An 18,471-nucleotide genomic window follows, 5' to 3' on the forward strand; every position below is an offset into this window, starting at 1 on the left:
TCTTTAGACTTTCTTGTTCCAACAGGCTTTCGGGAACTAACTGGTTTTAAGAAAAGGGCTGGCGCCATGCTGTTTTTATGGTAATCATGGGCAAGGTTATTGAATGCATTTTATATAATTCCTGCATTGCAGGGGGTTGGACTAGATGACCCTTGGGGTCCCTTCCAGCTCTGCAATTCTATGATTCTCTGTGATGTTCCACATTGTCTATGAAGTGGTGGGCTGGGTGCTTATGAATGGACTTGTGGGTTATTGAGTAAATTTCTCTGGTTATAATGCTATCCCCATCCCCAGGTTCTAAAGTTCCTCTTAAACTGCATGACCTTCTTTGTTACAGAACTGCTGCAGTTTATTTTATTTGATCCTGTTGTAAACCACTTTGATCTATGCCACTGCATCACAAAAATGTAAATATTTAAGTAAATAAATAATAATAAAAACAAATAAAGAACAATTTCGATAGAAAGAGCAACAAAAACAGCAACAAAAAAAATGTTTTTATGGTAATTATGGGCAAGGTCTTTAATGCATTTTATATAATTCCTGCATTGCAGGAGATTGGACTAGATGACCCTGGGTACCCTTCCAACAATGCTATGATTCTAATGTTGCTCATTGGTCAGCACGGACACCTTTGCTTGTAACTCTACCGCTGCCTATCTCTGTGGTGTCAGTTCTCTGTGAACTGGAACTGGGGCGATATCCCTTTAAGAGGATTTGCCGCGTTCGTCACAGGGACCATAGAGGTAGGAAAAATGTAGAGCGGCGCAAAACATGAATTTTTGGCAAACCGCTCTCGGGTAGCTTTGTAGAGCGGGAAAGGATCCACAGGGATATCTAGTCCAACCCCCTGCAATCTAGGGAAACTTCCATGGGTTCCGACCTACGCGGTTCCCTATTAATTTATTGCTTATTCGCAACCTCTTGCATGACGTGTCAGTCTATACTTCTTCTACCTCTATGTGTGGAAAGGCGAGAGGGCAGTTGGAAAGGCCTGACTCCTCGCAAGGCCCTGACGCCTCTCCTTCATCTGAAACCCAATCAGAATACGGGCGACGTGTGACGTAAACCTTTTTTTGTTTTTGTTTTTCGAGGAAAGGTGACAGGCGACGTCAACACATCGCCCCCCGCGCTGCCCTATCGACCATCCAGAGTAGGCGGGGCGAACGAGACGTCGCTAATCCCCCGGCTTCATTTCCCTGGAGGGTGGAGGGAGGCGGGATGAAGGACACAAGGACGTGGCCCATTGGGTAAGGGCGGCGCCGGTTTTTCTTTTTTGTCCCCGTCGCAGCCAATCACGGAGCAGAGATTTGACTGACGGGGGGCAAAGGCGGCTTGGGAGGAAAAAAAGGGCCGAAGAGAGGAAGCTTTGCGGGGGGTGAGTGCTGAGGAGAGAGCGAGAGGGGGAGGGGAGGCCGGGGAGGCCGGTCCCCTCCCCCCCTCGCCAGTTCCCGCGCTTTTTTTCCTATATAGATAACGCGAATATCAAAAATAAATGAGATGCGATCTGTATATACGTGGAACAAATGTTACACGGCTCTTATCTAAACCTACATTGATCTATCTCTCCCTTTCCTCTGAAGCGCAAAGCCCTCGGTTTAATCCACGACGACCCCGCGAGGTAGGCTCGCCTGACAGGAGGCAGCCCCGTGAGCTTTAACGGCTGAGTGGGGAATTTCATATTTCCCTAAGATTTATATGCACCGCTTCATAGTAAAACAAAAATCAGAATAGAACACCTCAGAGCAAAAACGGTAAAACAACAAAACATATTTATGCCTCGGCTGTTACTTCAATGCATATTTATTCTGTTTATAGAACTGTTTCTATAGCACCCAATAATAATAATGATCCCTATGTTTTTAACTTTTTTTTTTGTAAGCTGCCTTCAGTCAAGGAAAAAGGTGGGGCGTAAATAAATATATAACAATGATTACTTCAATGGATATTTTGTTTATAGAACTGTTTCTATAACACCTAATAATAATAATTGTCCTATGTTTTTAACTGTTCTTTTTTTTTTGTAAGCTGCCTTCAGTCAAGGAAAAAGGTGGGGCGTAAATATATGACAATAGTTACTTCAATGGATATTTGTTTATATAACTGTTTCTATAACACCTAATAATAATAACAACAATAATAATAATCCCTATGTTTTTAGCTGTTCTTATTTTTAATTTGTAAGCTTTGTTACGGAAGGGGGGGCATATCTTCTTCACCTTCTTCTTTGTTACAATATATCCATTTATTCCCAATTGTCAATGTCAAAAGGGACTAAAATCTATAAAATCCATAGAAAATCAACGTGCCAATTTGCTCAATTTCTCTAGGACTCCACACACCTCCCCTGTCCTCCATAATCCCTCAAGCAAGACCCTAATCCTGTCAAATCACTCTGCCAAGCCTTTCCTCCGGGCAATGCCAGGTGACAGACTATGCAAACATGGACCATTGTCTTCCCATCACCAGCACTCAGGAAGCGCTTATCTGCGCATATCTCCAGCTCTGCATATTCCCCCCTCCCTCCTCCATATGTTAATCCGGTGTAACCCAACCTCTCCTTAATGTATTCATGATGTAATCTGTGTAACCCAACCTTTCCTTAATGTATTCATGATGTAACTGGGATGTATTTTGCACTGTATTCTGGGACATGGAGGGAGTTTCAAAAGTTCAGGTCACCCCTTTCTCGCTGTTCAATCTGGTCTTGAACCTGTTGCACAATAAACTTGGATCTTCTGCAGTTTGCTCCTGTCCGGCTGAGCTCATTTTCTTCCGCAGGGACCCGCGGACTTACTTAGTCCGACGAGCTGGGTGGCAGGGTAGCCCCGCACCCAGATTTAGCCGTAACAGTTGGCAGCCCAACGTGGGGCTGGCGGTTCTCCCACGTTGCTGACCGGGGCCCCCCGAAATCTTCAGCTGGCACCGGGCCATTTTGCCTGGGAAGATCCTTTGGACCCCCGGCCATCTTCCGGGCAGTAATCGAAAGCCCCAGGAGTTCAGCCGGGGAGCAAAGAGGGATCCAGCCGGCTTATTCATCGATCCCGGGATCATCATAGAAGACACGTGAGTATAAGGAAAAGGAAAATCCAGTGCACTGGTGGGAAGGGGGTGGAAGTCTCCTGGCAACTGAATTCTCTGCCCTCCTCTCTATCGCTCCTACCTTTCTTAAGTGTGCATAGTTTAAACTGCAAGCTTGCTTCAAAATTTTAAATCTAAGGAAGCCATGCTGGACCTTATCAGTCCTAAAAAATACAAAATGAGAATGAAGGGTGCAAATGTTTACCCCACCTCTTGCTTTGCCGCAACTTTTGAGATTGTGAGTCTACAGTCTATTTTGGAATGTGAAGTTAACCTAATGTTTCTGCTGCAAAAGCGTAGTTGAGCACAACTGCTCTCTCAAGCTAAAATGCAGTGTCTGTATTTCATTAAGCACATGCCTATGAAAATAGGTGTTCCTTCTAAGAAAATTGTTAAAAAGGTAGAAGCTTTGATAGACAACAATTGTCTATCTATAGAGTCCAGTCCTGATATCAGTCTCTAAGATCAGCCAGGGTTTCCTGGCTTCTTATTGGAAAATGCCTCCCCCACTTGTTTCAGTCTCTTTCAGGTTCCCCCCCCCCTCCTTACTTCCGTGCCGAGTGAATTTACTCCCGAATAAGCTTCCTTCAAAAAGGGGGGGGGGGCACATTCTTTACTAAAAGTACCCGACATCTCACTTTCCTATGTATTGTTATTTAAAAATCTTAATTAGGCGTACTATTCCTATGCAAGTTCGGAAACATTATTAACTTATGTATCCCTTTTAAATCAAATCCAGGACTGGTTTTATTATTTGAGTGGTTATATCAACTGAAATAACCCTATGCTTATAAGATATTCTCTCCCAGATTCTCTTCCTATCTTATCTTAGGAAAACTGTTCTTCCTTTAAGATTGCACTCTTAGTCTAAGGAAGTAAACTCACTCAAACTAGCTTCAATATGTGCTAAAAGGGTTCTGTATAAAGCTGGGTACTTTTATTTTCCTCTTCCTTAGTACATGATAGGAGCATAGATGTTTCCTTTCCCAGTTGTAAATCTGTACTTAAATGTGTATGTCTCTTTGATAGTACAAATCTTGCTGTGAAATCTTGCTGTGAACCCTATATTTTGGAGGGTTGGACTAGATGACCCCAGGGTCTCTTTCAACTCTCCCAATTTGTGGCTGTGTGGAAGGAACATGTGTCTGCAAGCATTTGAGGGTAATTCTTAAATTCTGGTGTGGTGATGGAGTTGAAATTCAGCCTAGCTTTGCTCTTTAGTTTTAAAAGGTGAGAGGTGAAGCCGTGATGTTTTGAAGCACAACGGGTAATATCAAACATTTGAGTGATTACAGTGTTTATCATTTGTCTACTATTAAAAAAAATAATCAGACTTCAAAGTTAATTCAAAGAAGGGCAGAATTTTTTTTGTCTGCAAATGGTAAGGTTGAAACGACTGAGAATGTTTAAAAATAAAATAAAAATCCTATGAATTCTGACTCTGGCCATTTCCCCCCATATATAAGGGCGTGGCAGTGTTCCGCAAATGACCAGAGGGATGGTACCCCTTTCCTGTACATAAAGGAAGCATTCCTTTTTGCTTGGGCTACAATTGCTAACTTGATTGAATACTTGAATTACTCAGTTTCTCTTTTTTGTTAAAAAAAAAAATCTAACCCTATTTTTAAAATCTACTCCATACCCTTCCCTTCCCTTATTCAAATGGTAATTTAGCCAAAGGATGCAACATTTCAATAGTATAAAAGATTTGCTGAGACATAAACTCTGCACATACACAGAGGCTAGATCAGTCAAAAAAAAAAAAAAAAAAGAGAGAGAAAGAGAGAGAGGAAGGAGGGGGAACTGTAGAGGAAGGAGGGGGAACTGTAGGGTGGAGAGAAATTTCCTTATGTAAGAACTTAGAACCATTGAGGGAAATCACCCTTAATGTGTCTTTGCTCCAGGGGTTACGTAAGACAAAAGGGTTAAAAACAACAACTAGCCCATCAAAAGTGAAGAGCTTTCCAGGTTCCAAATCTTAACATGCCAAATTCTTTCCACAGGTAAATATCAAAGCATTCCCCCCCTCAATGGGATTTAAATCACATACTTTGTTTGTGTGCATTTTAGGAACAGCATTTCCTGACAGGCTTCTCACTTGAAATAATTTTCCCTTTTAACAGGATATGTGAACCCCGATAACAAAGTGTTTGTCCCTTTCCCCCCCCCCCTCCCACAGCAACTTTCTTTCTGTTCTGTGAAACAAGTCTGAATCCCTGCCATATTAGCAACTTTCTTTCTGTTCTGTGTTAGGAAAACTCCATTGAGCTTTTTTAAACAAGAGATTGGATGACCACCATAATCTACCAGGGATTCTTTGGCTGTGATTTCAGCATTGCAGGGGCTGAATTAAATGACCATGGGGAGTTGGGATCCTTCGAATACTACAATGTTATGAATATCAGGGTGTTTTGCAATGCAAAAACATAAGACATCCTTTTAAAAAATGCAAATAGTTGTTGACTGTCTAGTCAAAGTATGCCTGTCTGAGTATAGTAAAGCAGCCTTGTTTGTTTATAGGTTTTATCCTGTAATAAAATGTTTCTAAGGGACGCGGGTGGCGCTGTGGGTAAAAGCCTCAGCGCCTAGGGCTTGCCGATTGAAAGGTCGGCGGTTCGAATCCCCGCAGCGGGGTGCGCTCCCGTTGTTCGGTCCCAGCGCCTGCCAACATAGCAGTTCAAAAGCACTCCTGGGTGCAAGTAGATAAATAGGGACCGCTTATTAGCGGGAAGGTAAACGGCGTGCCAGAGCAGCGATGTCACGCTGGCAACGTGACCCGGAAGTGTCTCCGGACAGCGCTGGCCCCCGGCCTCTTGAGTGAGATGGGCACACAACCCTAGAGTCTGTCAAGACTGGCCTGTACGGGCAGGGGTACCTTTACCTTTACCTTAAAATGTTTCTGAACCCTCAATAGATGTGTAGAAGAATATTGCCACCTGCACCCTGCTGGTTATGATGCCAGATGTATAATGTTGCCAGATACAGCTTTAATGCAGGCACAAGAAAAGCTAAACTTGCTAGAATGTCCTCTCCTCTTCAACTGTTAAAAGCACAAGGTTTCGTGCCCTGGTACCTAGTATGAAAATGTCACAATATAATTCAATGCCCATAGCTATAAAGTACTCCTACTAATATAATTGCAAGTGTTCTGCCTAGTTGTAAATCAACACAATTTAACAGTTACGTTAAAAACTGCAACACATTTTTCTTTTTTTGGGGGGGACGGACGACAACAGTCCAACCCTGTGATATGTAAATGAAAAATGTTGACTAATGTTAAGGATTTAAATCACTGCTTTCTAATCCGAATGGTTTACTTAAATTGCAACAAAAACCAAGATGCAGTCTTGGAAGCAACTCCCATTGAACTCAGTGGGACTTAATCCTGGGTAAATAAGAATAGGATCGCACTGCAGTGCAGTGCAGTCTTATTTCATTTTATGCGTTGGTGTATGTTGCAAAATGGCTTGTCCTAGATAAATAATGCAACAACCAATACTTGTGGAGATTAAAATGCAAAAATGTGTTTAATCTTCGGCTACACAAGCTGAATCTTGGGAGCAAGTTTACTTTAATTGTTAACAGTGAATGGCAGCTTACATAAAATAAAGGTAGCAAGTCTTATGTAATATTCGCAACAATACCTGCCTTCCGCCCCGTAATTTGTAGAAAGTATAAATTGTGAAGTGACTTGTCAGTTTGTCTTGCGGGGAATGGAGAAGGGTCAACACATACTATGCTAAGATGTTTTCTATTTGGTTTCCTGACTTTCCAGGTGGGCATTTCACAACTGGTGGGCATTTCTCTTTGAGCTTACTGCATGGGATGGCAAGGGGTTTCCTGGCCCGGACGGTTACCGTGGTTTCTCTCACTGTGACTTTAACTGCTGTTGCTGCTAAGTCTTCTTCCTGCACTTACTTCTACCCACTATTTCAAGCAGCCAGGAATCTAGCCTACAGGTATTTGTCCCAAGGTCTAATATTAGAGTCCTGTTTTCTACATAGATCAGTGAGCAAGGGCTCCTAAATGTGTGGGGAATAATGTCAGAATGATAATTCTGGTAGCCTAATAGTTTTCACAGCCAACTTAATTAATAAATTAATTAAATTAAATTTTATACATTTTAAATGTAAGCATAAGGGTTTCTGAGTTATTCTAGCTACCGCCTTTAAGCTCCTTGGCTAGAATGTTGAAAGGTGGGAGCAAGTTTGCTTCTTGGTGGAACAACTGCAGAGCGGAAATGGAGCCTGCAACAAAATGTTGCAGTGTATTCTTGCCTCATAAAAGCAGTGCTCTTATTCAGGTTTCCAGCCACCACACCTTCCTCCAAGATACTCCATTCTCTCTCTCCCTGTCCCCTAATTGTCCTTTGCTGACTTTCTTTTCCAACTAACATTCAGTGTTCCATGGCTACTGATCATACCCAGTGTTCATTAGTGGTGATGGTGAATTTTCCCTTAGGTGTGCATTTTAACCTTCATGCACATTTGTTGTTGTTTAGTCGTTTAGTCGTGTCCGACTCTTCATGACCCCATGGATGCCAGGCACTCCTGTTTTCCACTGCCTCCCGCAGTTTGGTCAAACTCATGCTGGTAGCTTTGAGAACACTGTCTAACCATCTCATCCTCTGTCGTCCTCTTCTGCTTGTGCCCTCAATCTTTCCCAACATCAGAGTCTTTTCCAGGGAGTCTTCTCTTCTCATGAGGTGGCCAAAGTATTGGAGCCTCAGCTTCACGATCTGTCCTTCCAGTGAGCACTCAGGGCTGATTTCCTTCAGAATGGATCGGTTTGATCTTCTTGCAGTCCATGGGACTCTCAAGAGTCTCCTCCAGCACCATAATTCAAAAGCATCAATTCTTCGGCGATCAGCCTTCTTTATGGTCCAGCTCTCACTTCCATACATCACTACTGGGAAAACCATAGCTTTAACTATACAGACCTTTGTTGGCAAGGTGATGTCTCTGCTTTTATACCACCTCCTTATTTCTCAGTGACTGTGGTTTGGCTGCAATCCTATCATCACTCACTCATGGCATGAGTGTCATGCTCAACAGACTGGGCCATCCTCCTGGGGGAGGATGAACTTTCCCCACTTGCCCACATTTTTAACAGTTGGTTATTTAGCACTTAAATCACACAAGATGTGGAGTTTTCCTGGATGGCTGTGATATTTGATGGTGTTTGTATCAATTTACTATGTGGATAGATAGAGAGACAGACAGACAGACAGACAGACAGACAGACAGACAGACAGACAGACAATTTATTACGGTCAGAGACCAGCTTATAAAATACACTTGGGGGTACAATCCCAGAAAGAAAACAGTTAAAACAATGTACAACAATAAATTTAAAATTTATAAATGCATTACTATGTATGAAATGTCCCAATCCTGCAATGCACAACATTACATCAAGTTTATTTTCCCCTTTGTGTGCATCTCCTTCTATTTTTCTACAGCCCACCTTCAGAAAGTTGGTTTCACAGCGAGGCTGCTAAAATGTCTAATTGTAAAGATGCAAGAGAAAATTTGCATGACAAAGCAAGGACCTCCCCATATCCAGGATCAAACATTGAGCGCAGCAGAGTTCCCAACGATAAAGTGGATTGGTCAACTGAATGGGAGGATTACAGCCCTGTGGAATATACAGCACAATCTGTTCTGGCAGGACCTAAATGGGCAGATCCAGAAATTGGGTGAGCACTGTTTATAATATTTATAATGTGACCATATATTGCCTTTGTTCTTAGTTCTAAGAGAGAAATTGTTGAAAGAGGAGTTGTGTTCAGTTATTAAGTTCTCCAGGGAGGCTGCTGAATAATAATAATAATAATTATTTTTTATTTATACCCCGCCCTCCCCAGCCAAGGCCGGGCTTAGGGCAGCTAAGAAGCAACAATACAGTTCCAGTTCAGGTTATTTATACCCCAAGACTTAAATGGGACTTAAATTTTGGACTAAGGGAGCCACAAATGCTGCAGTTAGAATATGCAGTGCTTAAGCTCACCATTGTGGAAATAGCTTCCTGTACAGATTTTGGCACTAATAGGGTAAATCTCGTTGACACATAAAAATCCAGCTCTGTTCATTGCACTTCTAAATGTAGTTATATCAAGGTTTGCTAATGCATACATGCTTTCTGACAGTGGCAGGGAGTCGTCTTCTTCTTTCTTTGGCGATCACTCGTAGCCGAGTAAGATTGTCTTCCATGAATACGGTCTTAACAGTGAGTCCGTAAGTGACTGTGGAGGCCAATTCTGGATCCACACCTCCTTCCACAGTGGGGACATAGGTTTCCGGGTGGGAGTTGATCATGGTGAGAGTTTGCCAAACATGCCTTCCTCTTAGGACGCTTCTCCCTTTCGTCCTGAGTTCCAGTATCTTCAAAGCCCATGACACCTTTGGTGAGAGTGACAGGGAATAATGAAGGCGCAAGGGGGAAGCCCTCCCTTCTGCTTGGTGAGTTGGCACTGCCACTTAATCCTTCCAGCTGTTGACTAGCAGCTAAACTTAAATATAGCAGCAGCTTTGGATAAGGTGCTTTCTTTATCTTATTTCATCTGGTAATAGCAAACATATTACTAGGCATGAATACAATTCCAGAGGAATTGTGCTGAGATCCTACAAATTAAGTTTAATTTTGATATGGGGTGGTGGGATTGGAGAAGCTACCAACTTAAGCACTTTATAAATTTGTAGGAGTTGTTCACAATCAACAAATGCAAAAGTAAAGGATGCATTCTTTAATTTTATCATGCATTTGATATTGTATATATTTATTGTGTCATGCCCTTTTTCAGAGGTTCTGGAAGGCAGAAAACACATTTTTTAAAGAAGTTCATAAAAATCATTACTTGTGGGAAAATTTTGATATACTCACAGTTGCTGTGAGTCCACATCCAGCACCATCTGCTATACCACACTGGTACAGTGGTACCTCAGGTTAAGTACTTAATTGTTTCCGGAGGTCCGTTCTTAACCTGAAACTGTTCTTAACCTGAAGCACCACTTTAGCTAATAGCGCCGCCGGAGCCCGATTTCTGTTCTTATCCTGAAGCAAAGTTCTTAACCTGAAGCACTATTTCTGGGTTAGCGGAGTGTGTAACCTGAAGCGTATGTAACCTGAGGTACCACTGTAGCTTTAAACTACCACCTTACTTTTATTTATTTTGTTTCATAAAATGTATAGGCCACTTAGTTGTAAAAAACAACAACCCTCAAAGCAGTTTAAAAACCTTAAGGAGATTTACTAGCTTAATTCCAGACCACCAAGTGACAAATCGAAGCATGAAGGTCTTACTTTACTAGAAGCAAAGTTATAAATCTAGTCCGCTCTTGGTTTACATGATGGAGGTGTATATCATGCATTGTCCTGCATGTACTGAAGGCTTATTTGCAGGCCAGGGTGACAACTGGGCCTAGCAACGTAACTTGGCTGTGTCACAGGGAAGAACTTTGCCATTTTCATATAGCATAGCTACCTAGTGTCCCCAGATTTTAGTAGCATCAATGCTAAAACTAAGCATGATTTGAAAAAAGCCAAATATTAGCATTGTTTGTTTAGTGCAAAATTAAGGTCATTATGACCTTATTTTTTTGAACCATAAAATAACCAGAAGTTTTCCCGTTTGCTCTCTGACTGAGTGAGAAAATCAAGAGATGGTTAGCAATCAAGCAGCTGCCAAATGGTTGCCAAACAAGCACTGGCCTTGGGCTGCAAACTTCTTTATGTAAGGGCTAAAGAAGGAGACAGCTTTTGTCTAAAAAAGATAGGTCAGATGTGCACAGGCTTGAATGCAGAATGCTTCTCCCACCTACACGAAACTCTAGGCTGTCCATGCTAAGCTTTAAATGCAGCCTTTTAACTAAGTTGTCTGTAACTGGCATCTGTCAAGCAATAAAAAATGAAAATCTGCCCTGCATCATTGCATCAGGTAGGTCCTGGCTAGACAAAGATGGCATGTGCCCTGCAGCCATCCCAAAAAGAGCACCCCAACACAAGTCCAATTCCCTACCTACCTGCACACCACAAACTTTTTCTAACAGTTGTCACACAAACTCATGCCAAGCACATACGCAGCACATGAAGGTAAATGGATATCACAGAGGAGCACAAATGGAGTGAGCAAGCCAAAGAGCACACACAGCAATGCGAAAACAGACTGAAGAAACTGATAGACAGTTTGAGGATAGGGCAAAAGGATTACAGTAAAGGATATCTTACCAGATAGGACTGGGCTGCCAAGTTGTGATCCCGAATACAGCTAATGTTGGAAATAAGTTCCATAGAAACTGGGATGTTGGTAATGCTGCTAATGCACACTGAAGTGTTTTTTAATTGTTTATTTCAGTTTTGTTATTATTTTCTTGAAAAGGGTGAAAAACTTTTCTCCAAAGTTCAACGAGAAGGATGGGCAAGTGGAGAGGAGGAGCCAGAATGGTTTCTATCACGTGGAAGATGGGAGGCCCAGGTATTTGACATTCAGTGTTGGTGCTTGTGCATGCATCAAAAGTCTGTCAGTGAAGGTCTTGATCTGATCACATACCTTAGTGGAAATAACCTAAGAGGTCAGCACTGATTCACTGGTTCAGAATCCTGGTTGCCTGTCTGCTAAAATGTGTGTCCAATACATATTTGCAAGTTTCCAAGCTAAAACTCTTCTGAAGCTGTTTTCTGAAGCCTTGATTGCCATTGGGACCATGGGTTTAAAAGACAATTAAAAGAGCATAACTTCAACCAGTATTGCTTTTATGTGAAAGGAAAAGTAATGGTTGTTATGTGGCCCAAGTGTAAAGAATGAAGCAGGAAGAAAAGGTTTATCTCATGCTGTTTCATAGCTCCATGAGTCGTTCTTGATAATGTTTTTCTTAACTGTGTATTTAATGTAAACTCCTTGATAGTGCATTAGGCATGTAAACCAGATTATACATTCTTATTCCTCAGAAAATTATATTGAGGACTTTAGCATTTAAAAAGAAAACACTGAAACTATTACATGCTTTTAAAATGCATTCTAAAAAAATGAGAATATAAGAAAAACATCTCTAACAAAATCTTGAATACCCTGTAAGCCATTTGTTCTCAATCCCCCCGCCTATTGTAGCAATTGCAATGCAGTGTGCTAGATGCTGTATTTAATTGCTTTTATTTCTTACATTGTGTTTTATAATAATACTATTTTCATCCCTTACATTGTAATACAACAAAAAATATGAAAAATAAGATGAACGATTAAAATGCAATTAAAAATCAATATGAATACTTAGACATGTTGCAGACCACCTGAATGAAGCTCACAGAACACTGGTGGTCTACAGACCACAGTTTGGGAACCCCTGCTATAACACTGTCATAACACTGTTTCGTTAAATATTTTTTAAAATACATATGCTTCGAAGACCTATTTTGGGTGAACCAAAGGGGCTAGACATGCCCAGTAGGGTTCTGGTCTTTGAACAACAGGTCCACCCCGCTCCCAAATCTGTATCACAGACTGCATTTGAAAGGCTTCCATGTTTCAAAAGTAGTGTGCTAAGTGGCATTTAGTTAAGAGGGGGCATTGCTGTTCAAGAAAGATGAGCTGCAATCTTCTTTGGCCATGTGGAACTTCAGTTGTGTGCGCCTTTGGATCGTATCCAGGCATTCATTTGTGCTCTGTTATTTTTCAGGAATCCTGTAGGCAGGACAGGAGTAGTGGGCCGAGGTCTCTTGGGGCGTTGGGGACCAAATCATGCTGCAGATCCCCTTGTAACTAAGTAAGTAACATCATTCCAGATGATGTCAAATGGGAACATTTTACGTTCAAGTCAATATGTGAAATATTAAAAATGCTGATCATGATATTGCTTCTAATTCTACTTCACGATGACTTAAAAAACTATATGGAAGCAATTGCTATGTTGCCTGAGCCCCCACAATGCATCCTTGCTGAGCGGACCCAAGGTTTCCACATTCATTTCAGTTCCAATGCTCTGGGTGGGCTCAGACAGAATACCAAACCGTGGAACTGTATGAATGAGCCCAGAGCTCACACACTCTCTCCTTCTTCTCTTCATTTCCTCTGTTTACCTCCCTCACTTCCAGTTCAGCAGCAAGCCTTACATTTGCAACTGCAACAAAATCCGGCGAAACATGGTTCAGAAATAGCAGCAAATCATGTCTTGCAGCTAAATTGCAAGCAAGAGAATCTGAGCATGTGGTATGAGTGGGAAGTATGCAGGCATTGGGCTCATAGCTATGGTTTGATGTTACATCTGAAGTGGCATTTTCCTGCATGTCTTCAGCTGAACCACAGATTAATCTTTTTTCCCCTGTTACTCTTTGCAGGTGGAAGAGAGACGGCAGTGGCAATAAAGTAGCTCACCCAGCGTCTAGCAAAAGTATCTTGCAGTTCATTGCAATCAAAAGGAAGGACTGCGGGGAATGGGCCATTCCAGGGGTGAGAAGAGAGAATTGACAGAATTGGCTTTCAAAAATGTGCTGGCCTCCCAAAGACTCTCTGTGTGTGTCACAGCTCCCTTTCCTGCTAAGCATTTGAAGGATTACTAAAATCTTCACCAGAAGAGGGGAACCTTTTTCATCCTGAGGGCCACATTTCCTTCTGAGGGCCGCACACTAGCTCCTGTACATAGAGTGGTACCTCGGGTTACAGACGCTTCAGGTTACAGACTCCGCTAACCCAGAAATAGTACCTCGGGTTAAGAACTTTGCTTTAGGATGAGAACAGAAATCATGCTCTGGCGGCACGGTAGAAGCAGGAGGCCCCATTAGCTAAAGTGGTACCTCAGGTTAAGAACAGTTTCAGGTTAAGAACAGACCTCCAGAACGAATTAAGTTCTTAACCTGAGGTACCACTGAACCCCTCTGTATTGATTCCTGCATTGCAGGGGGTTGGACTAGATGACTCTTGAGTTCCTTCCAACTCTATGATTCTGTGATTCCTTCATCCAGATGAGCAAGAGGTACTGTCACAGTTCAAGGGCACATTCCAGCCAGGCAAAAACATGGGTTCAAAGCAGAGCCAGTGAGGGCTGTGGCTTGCAGAGAGTGGTGGCAGTCTGGGGAAAGTTCTGAGTGCCAGATAGAGAGGTCTGAACAGCTGCATTACCTCCCACCCCCCGCCTGAGGTTCCTCACCCCTGAGCTACACCCAGAAAAACTAACAACACTCAGCAGCTGGGTATTCATTGTTACATAGCATATTAGGCTGTGAGTAAGGGCATAACTGACATGTTGAGAGATCTGTCATCAGATATCTCCATTGTATTTCATTTTTTAAACTATCATCTGCCACTATCATATTTTATATCATCCCTGCCTCACCTCTTGATATGGTTTTTATAATGATAATCGCCCTCCCCTACAAAGGTGGGATTAGCCTCAAAGGGAAAGCATCCAGGCTCTGAAGGAAGTTGTAACTTGTGACAACCTTTTATTTTAGGGCATGGTAGACCCAGGGGAAAAATTGTCGGCTGCACTAAAGAGAGAATTTAGTGAGGAGGCCTTGAACTCCTTACAGAAAACTGAGGCTGAGAAGGAAGAGATGGAGAAACAACTGAACAGGCTGTTCAGTCAAGATTACTTTGTGGTGAGTGCCCTCTCTGCTCCTGTTATAATTTTGCAAGCCCATTAAATATTACATGCGAAGGTCGATGGAACTCTTTTCAATTACATTTCAAAGAGTAGCAGCTTCTTATTAAGCAGCTTTTGGTAGCAGGAAGTATAACAACCTTTAATGGACTGATTAAAATAATCTGTACAACATTCTCTCCACCCTGTTTTTAGTACATTTTAAAGAAAAGTGCTTTTAAAAACTGCCAGTGGCAAGCATAGATTAAATGGCATTTCCCTTGTTCCAAGACGATACCTGGTGTGACTTAAGCATGCATCATTCAAAAACAATTTTTTCCCTTTAAATTTCCCAACTCAAATGCACATTTTTGCAGATTTATTTAGTTGACAAACTCACGTGATTATCTGCCTAAGACTTCTTTAACTGGGCAAGAGCCCAAATGGTAAACAGGACGGTTGTCAGCCTCCATCTTGGCTTTCCAGGTATACAAAGGGTATGTGGATGATCCTCGTAACACAGACAATGCTTGGATGGAGACAGAAGCCGTAAACTACCATGATGAAACTGGTGAGTAAGGGGTGCTGCCTTCTTTGTTTTGTGGTCACACCTGTTGTCATGTTGTTGGAACAAGGGTGGGGAACCAGGGGCCTTCAGATGTTCTGCACTACAATTTTCAGCATGAGCCAGCATGGCCAGTGGACAGGGATGATGGGAATTGTAGTCCAACAACTGGAGGACCACAAGTTCCTCATCTCTGTTAGAAGATGGAAAGGATGATAATTATTTTTTCCAGTTGCTAACCATTTTTTTTGCACATTCTTGACAGCAGGAAATTGGAGGAGGACAGAAAAAGAAATTTAAGTAATACTTGAATACCTAATTGTTGGCACACTTACTTGTGCATTGTTATGCTAGATTTTTTTTTTTTAAGTTCAACACTAAAAACCAAAAAAAGTTTCTTGACTCAGGAGTGTTGCTTATAGTGGCACATGGGTACCACTGCACAAAAAAATGTCATTTTGTTATCATTTGTTGCTTTAAGTTTCAAGCAGCCTCCTATGTTTCTGCATACCAAACCAGTCCATTGGTTCATCTAGCTCAGTATTGCAGTGGCTATTCAGATAGGGGACTGAAGATGTTAGTGATGGAACCTGGGACCTCCTGCATGCAAAATATGCACTCTGCCACTGAGCTATCACCCTTCCTTTGTGTTCAAGCCTGATTCCTTGGGACAAGGAGGGCTGTCAAATCTACCGAAGGTATGAGAACTTCTGTCACAAGAATGTTTGGTGGAAAGAACTGCTTACTTACGTGCTTTTGTTGTCATGGGGTAGAAGTCCTGGTGGAGGATTTAATGGGTTGTGCTGTAGGTTAAAAGGATTCAAACTAATGCCAGAATCTCTCTTTGCATAACAGGTGAAGTAATGGAGAACTTACACTTGGAAGCAGGAGACGATGCTGGGAAAGTGAAATGGGTTGACATTGGAGAAAAGCTGAAACTCTATGCCAGTCATGCTGACTTTGTCAAGCTCGTAGCAGAGAAAAGAGGAGCACACTGGAGGGAAGATCATAACCTGGTTTGCCATGATGGGGCTGAGATCAAGGCCTAAACTAAAGCCTAAACATGGCTGATATAAGTTTAGGGATGGAATGAGGTGTTAATACTGCTTTGAAAAATGAGATTGCTGATGTATGGATGGAGAACCTGTAGCCCTTCAGATTTGTTGGACTCCAGTTCCCATCTGCCCCATCCACCATGTGCCAATGGGCAGGGCTGATAGGAGTTGTAATCCAACGGCATCTAGAGTTCCACAGCTTCCTCATCCTTGTCTTAAAGCCACAAAGGATGGGCAGCAAAGCTAAATCCCCATTAAATTTTCCAAGGAAATAAAATCAGTGTGACTTCTAAATGTCTAGCTTTGGCTGCACTGTGCCCTCTCTTTTTATCAAGAAATATTTCTAAGGTAGTCGAGAAGACATTCTGCATCCATTATACGTAAATAGAAACATGTATAAGGGTGTGGTTTTTGTTGATCAACAGGAGTGTTGAGAGGTATTTTACAATTATAAAAATTAACAGCTGCAATCTGTTTTACTTCCTGACATTGATCTAATGTTATGGAAATAACCCTTTAGTGTCTGCACTTAATATTTATTGCCATAATCAGGAAGCAATTTAGGTTGCGTTCCTATGCATTTAATCTGGAAATAAACCCCATTGAACCCAGAGGGACTTGCTTCTGAGTAAACCATGCACAGAGTTGCATTGTGTATCTTTAAATCATAATCTGAATTAACTCTTGTTCATCATACAAAATAAGCCACCGTACTATTGTTGTTTTTACCACAATAGAGAAGGGAAAAGAGATCTTTGGTATAATCGCAAAGAAAATGTAATATAGGATTTGACCCAGGAGCCTATGGTTGAGGAAACAGAGGGCAACACAAACATGTTTTAAAATATTTACTTGGCTGAATGAAACACACCTCTAGGCTTAGCTCATATTGGAATGAAACACTCCAGTAAGTTTATTTTATATTGCCATTTCCAATTTTTTAAAAAAGTGGGATCCAAAGAGCTCTTTTAATTATTCTTGTTTTCTGTACTGGCTGAGCTATCACTGTTTTGGCCACTGGAGAATATTCTGATATACAGGAACTGGATGTTTTAGTGTTTGAACAGAAGCTCTCTGGACTCCAGTCACAGAATATTCTTGTTTGAAACCACCAGCAGTTTAGAAACCTGCTTTCAAGCGCTTAACCTTTCCACCACCAAAGTGATTGTAAACTACCTGGGACCACTCTGAAGAATAGCTTCGCCTCCGAGCCACTATTGGAGTGTCTTCATGCCATGGCCTGCCTTAAGGCCGTTATACTTTGGAACCATCCCCGTAATGCGAAAGTCTTATCAACAAATCAATAACGCTAACCTTTTATGCCAGCCAGCTTCTCATTGGTTATATAGTAGCGCCTAGTTTTCTCTTATGAACCTTTGGCTAAAGTTTGGGATGGCTGTTCATTATGTACCCTTCTATTTGTTATGTGAAGCTGCCAATATTTTCTGAAACACATAGCGAAGCGATTTTATTCTTTGACTTCTGAATAAATTGCACAGCAGCCACAGTTTCTGGCATGCCTTGCCTTCTGCCTATGTTATCTGTTTTTGCTTTGCTCCGACAAGCCCCAAAACACCATTGCCCAGCAATTGTTCTTCCACCCTGGAGTCCAGACTCTGGACAAATGGGAGGGCAAAATGCTGGAATACAATATTACTAAAGCCAGCAGCAAAACTGGATACCTTCATCTGCCCCTGCTGCAACAAAACATGTATTTACCACATTGGTCTCTTCAGCTACAGCAGGTGCTGCAACCGTCCCAACAGCTTGACCTCATCCCCAAGGGCACACTGCTCCGTTGGCTCCTGAGACAGACTGATGCCAACAAAATCCTGCCATTGTAAGGAGAATGCATGCCCATCATCCTGGGAGCTGGTATTTAATCTTTTTGAATGTGATATGACCTCCATTTATTCCAGAAGAAAAATTAACACAGTATCAAATGTTTGGGAAATGTTGATATAATAAAACCATCCAACTCGCACTTTATGCTAAGGTTTATTAAACATTTTTTTGTATTAAGTGTTATATATAAATCCTGCACAGCAGCTTAACAATGGTTTGTTTACAATATGAAGCCCTTAGCTTATGAACCTTGATTTGTTTTAACCATGGCTTGGTACTATGTGAGAATGCAACACCATTCCTTAACCATAGGGGGTTTTGGGGGGGTTGTTTTTTGGCCTCAGACATTCATCAA

General features: G+C 41.8%; 1 protein-coding gene across 9 annotated transcripts; it reads left to right on the forward strand.

The window, feature by feature from the left end:
• The first annotated feature begins 1,012 nt into the window (after positions 1–1,012).
• Positions 1,013–18,260, forward strand: NUDT9 (nudix hydrolase 9). Of its 9 annotated transcripts, none has more exons than XM_077933819.1 (10): positions 1,014–1,378; positions 2,782–3,066; positions 6,857–7,040; positions 8,543–8,779; positions 11,459–11,554; positions 12,753–12,839; positions 13,411–13,522; positions 14,524–14,670; positions 15,138–15,222; positions 16,072–18,260. In XM_077933819.1, exons 3-10 carry the CDS (start codon positions 6,907–6,909, stop codon positions 16,263–16,265), a joined length of 1,092 nt encoding a protein of 363 aa, XP_077789945.1. In that variant the 5' UTR covers positions 1,014–1,378; positions 2,782–3,066; positions 6,857–6,906; the 3' UTR covers positions 16,266–18,260. The 9 variants fall into 9 exon arrangements, with proteins under 9 accessions (XP_028599727.2, XP_077789945.1, XP_028599723.2 ...); XM_028743888.2 differs by lacking the exon at positions 1,014–1,378 and adding an exon at positions 1,633–1,754; XM_028743890.2 differs by lacking the exon at positions 2,782–3,066.
• The last annotated feature ends 211 nt before the right edge of the window (positions 18,261–18,471 follow it).

The sequence above is a fragment of the Podarcis muralis genome, chromosome 9 (assembly GCF_964188315.1).
Source record: "Podarcis muralis chromosome 9, rPodMur119.hap1.1, whole genome shotgun sequence".
Lineage (NCBI taxonomy): Eukaryota > Metazoa > Chordata > Lepidosauria > Squamata > Lacertidae > Podarcis > Podarcis muralis.

What these genes read in the sequence shown, in the direction of transcription:
- NUDT9 (XM_077933819.1), top strand. Translation starts at nt 6,907, where the DNA reads ATGGCAAGGGGTTTCCTGGCCCGGACGGTTACCGTGGTTTCTCTCACT. An exon ending in TGGGCAGATCCAGAAATTGG is followed by an intron (nt 8,780 to 11,458) that starts GTGAGCACTGTT and finishes TTTCTTGAAAAG; the next exon opens with GGTGAAAAACTTTTCTCCAA. An exon ending in GGGAATGGGCCATTCCAGGG is followed by an intron (nt 13,523 to 14,523) that starts GTGAGAAGAGAG and finishes CTTTTATTTTAG; the next exon opens with GGCATGGTAGACCCAGGGGA.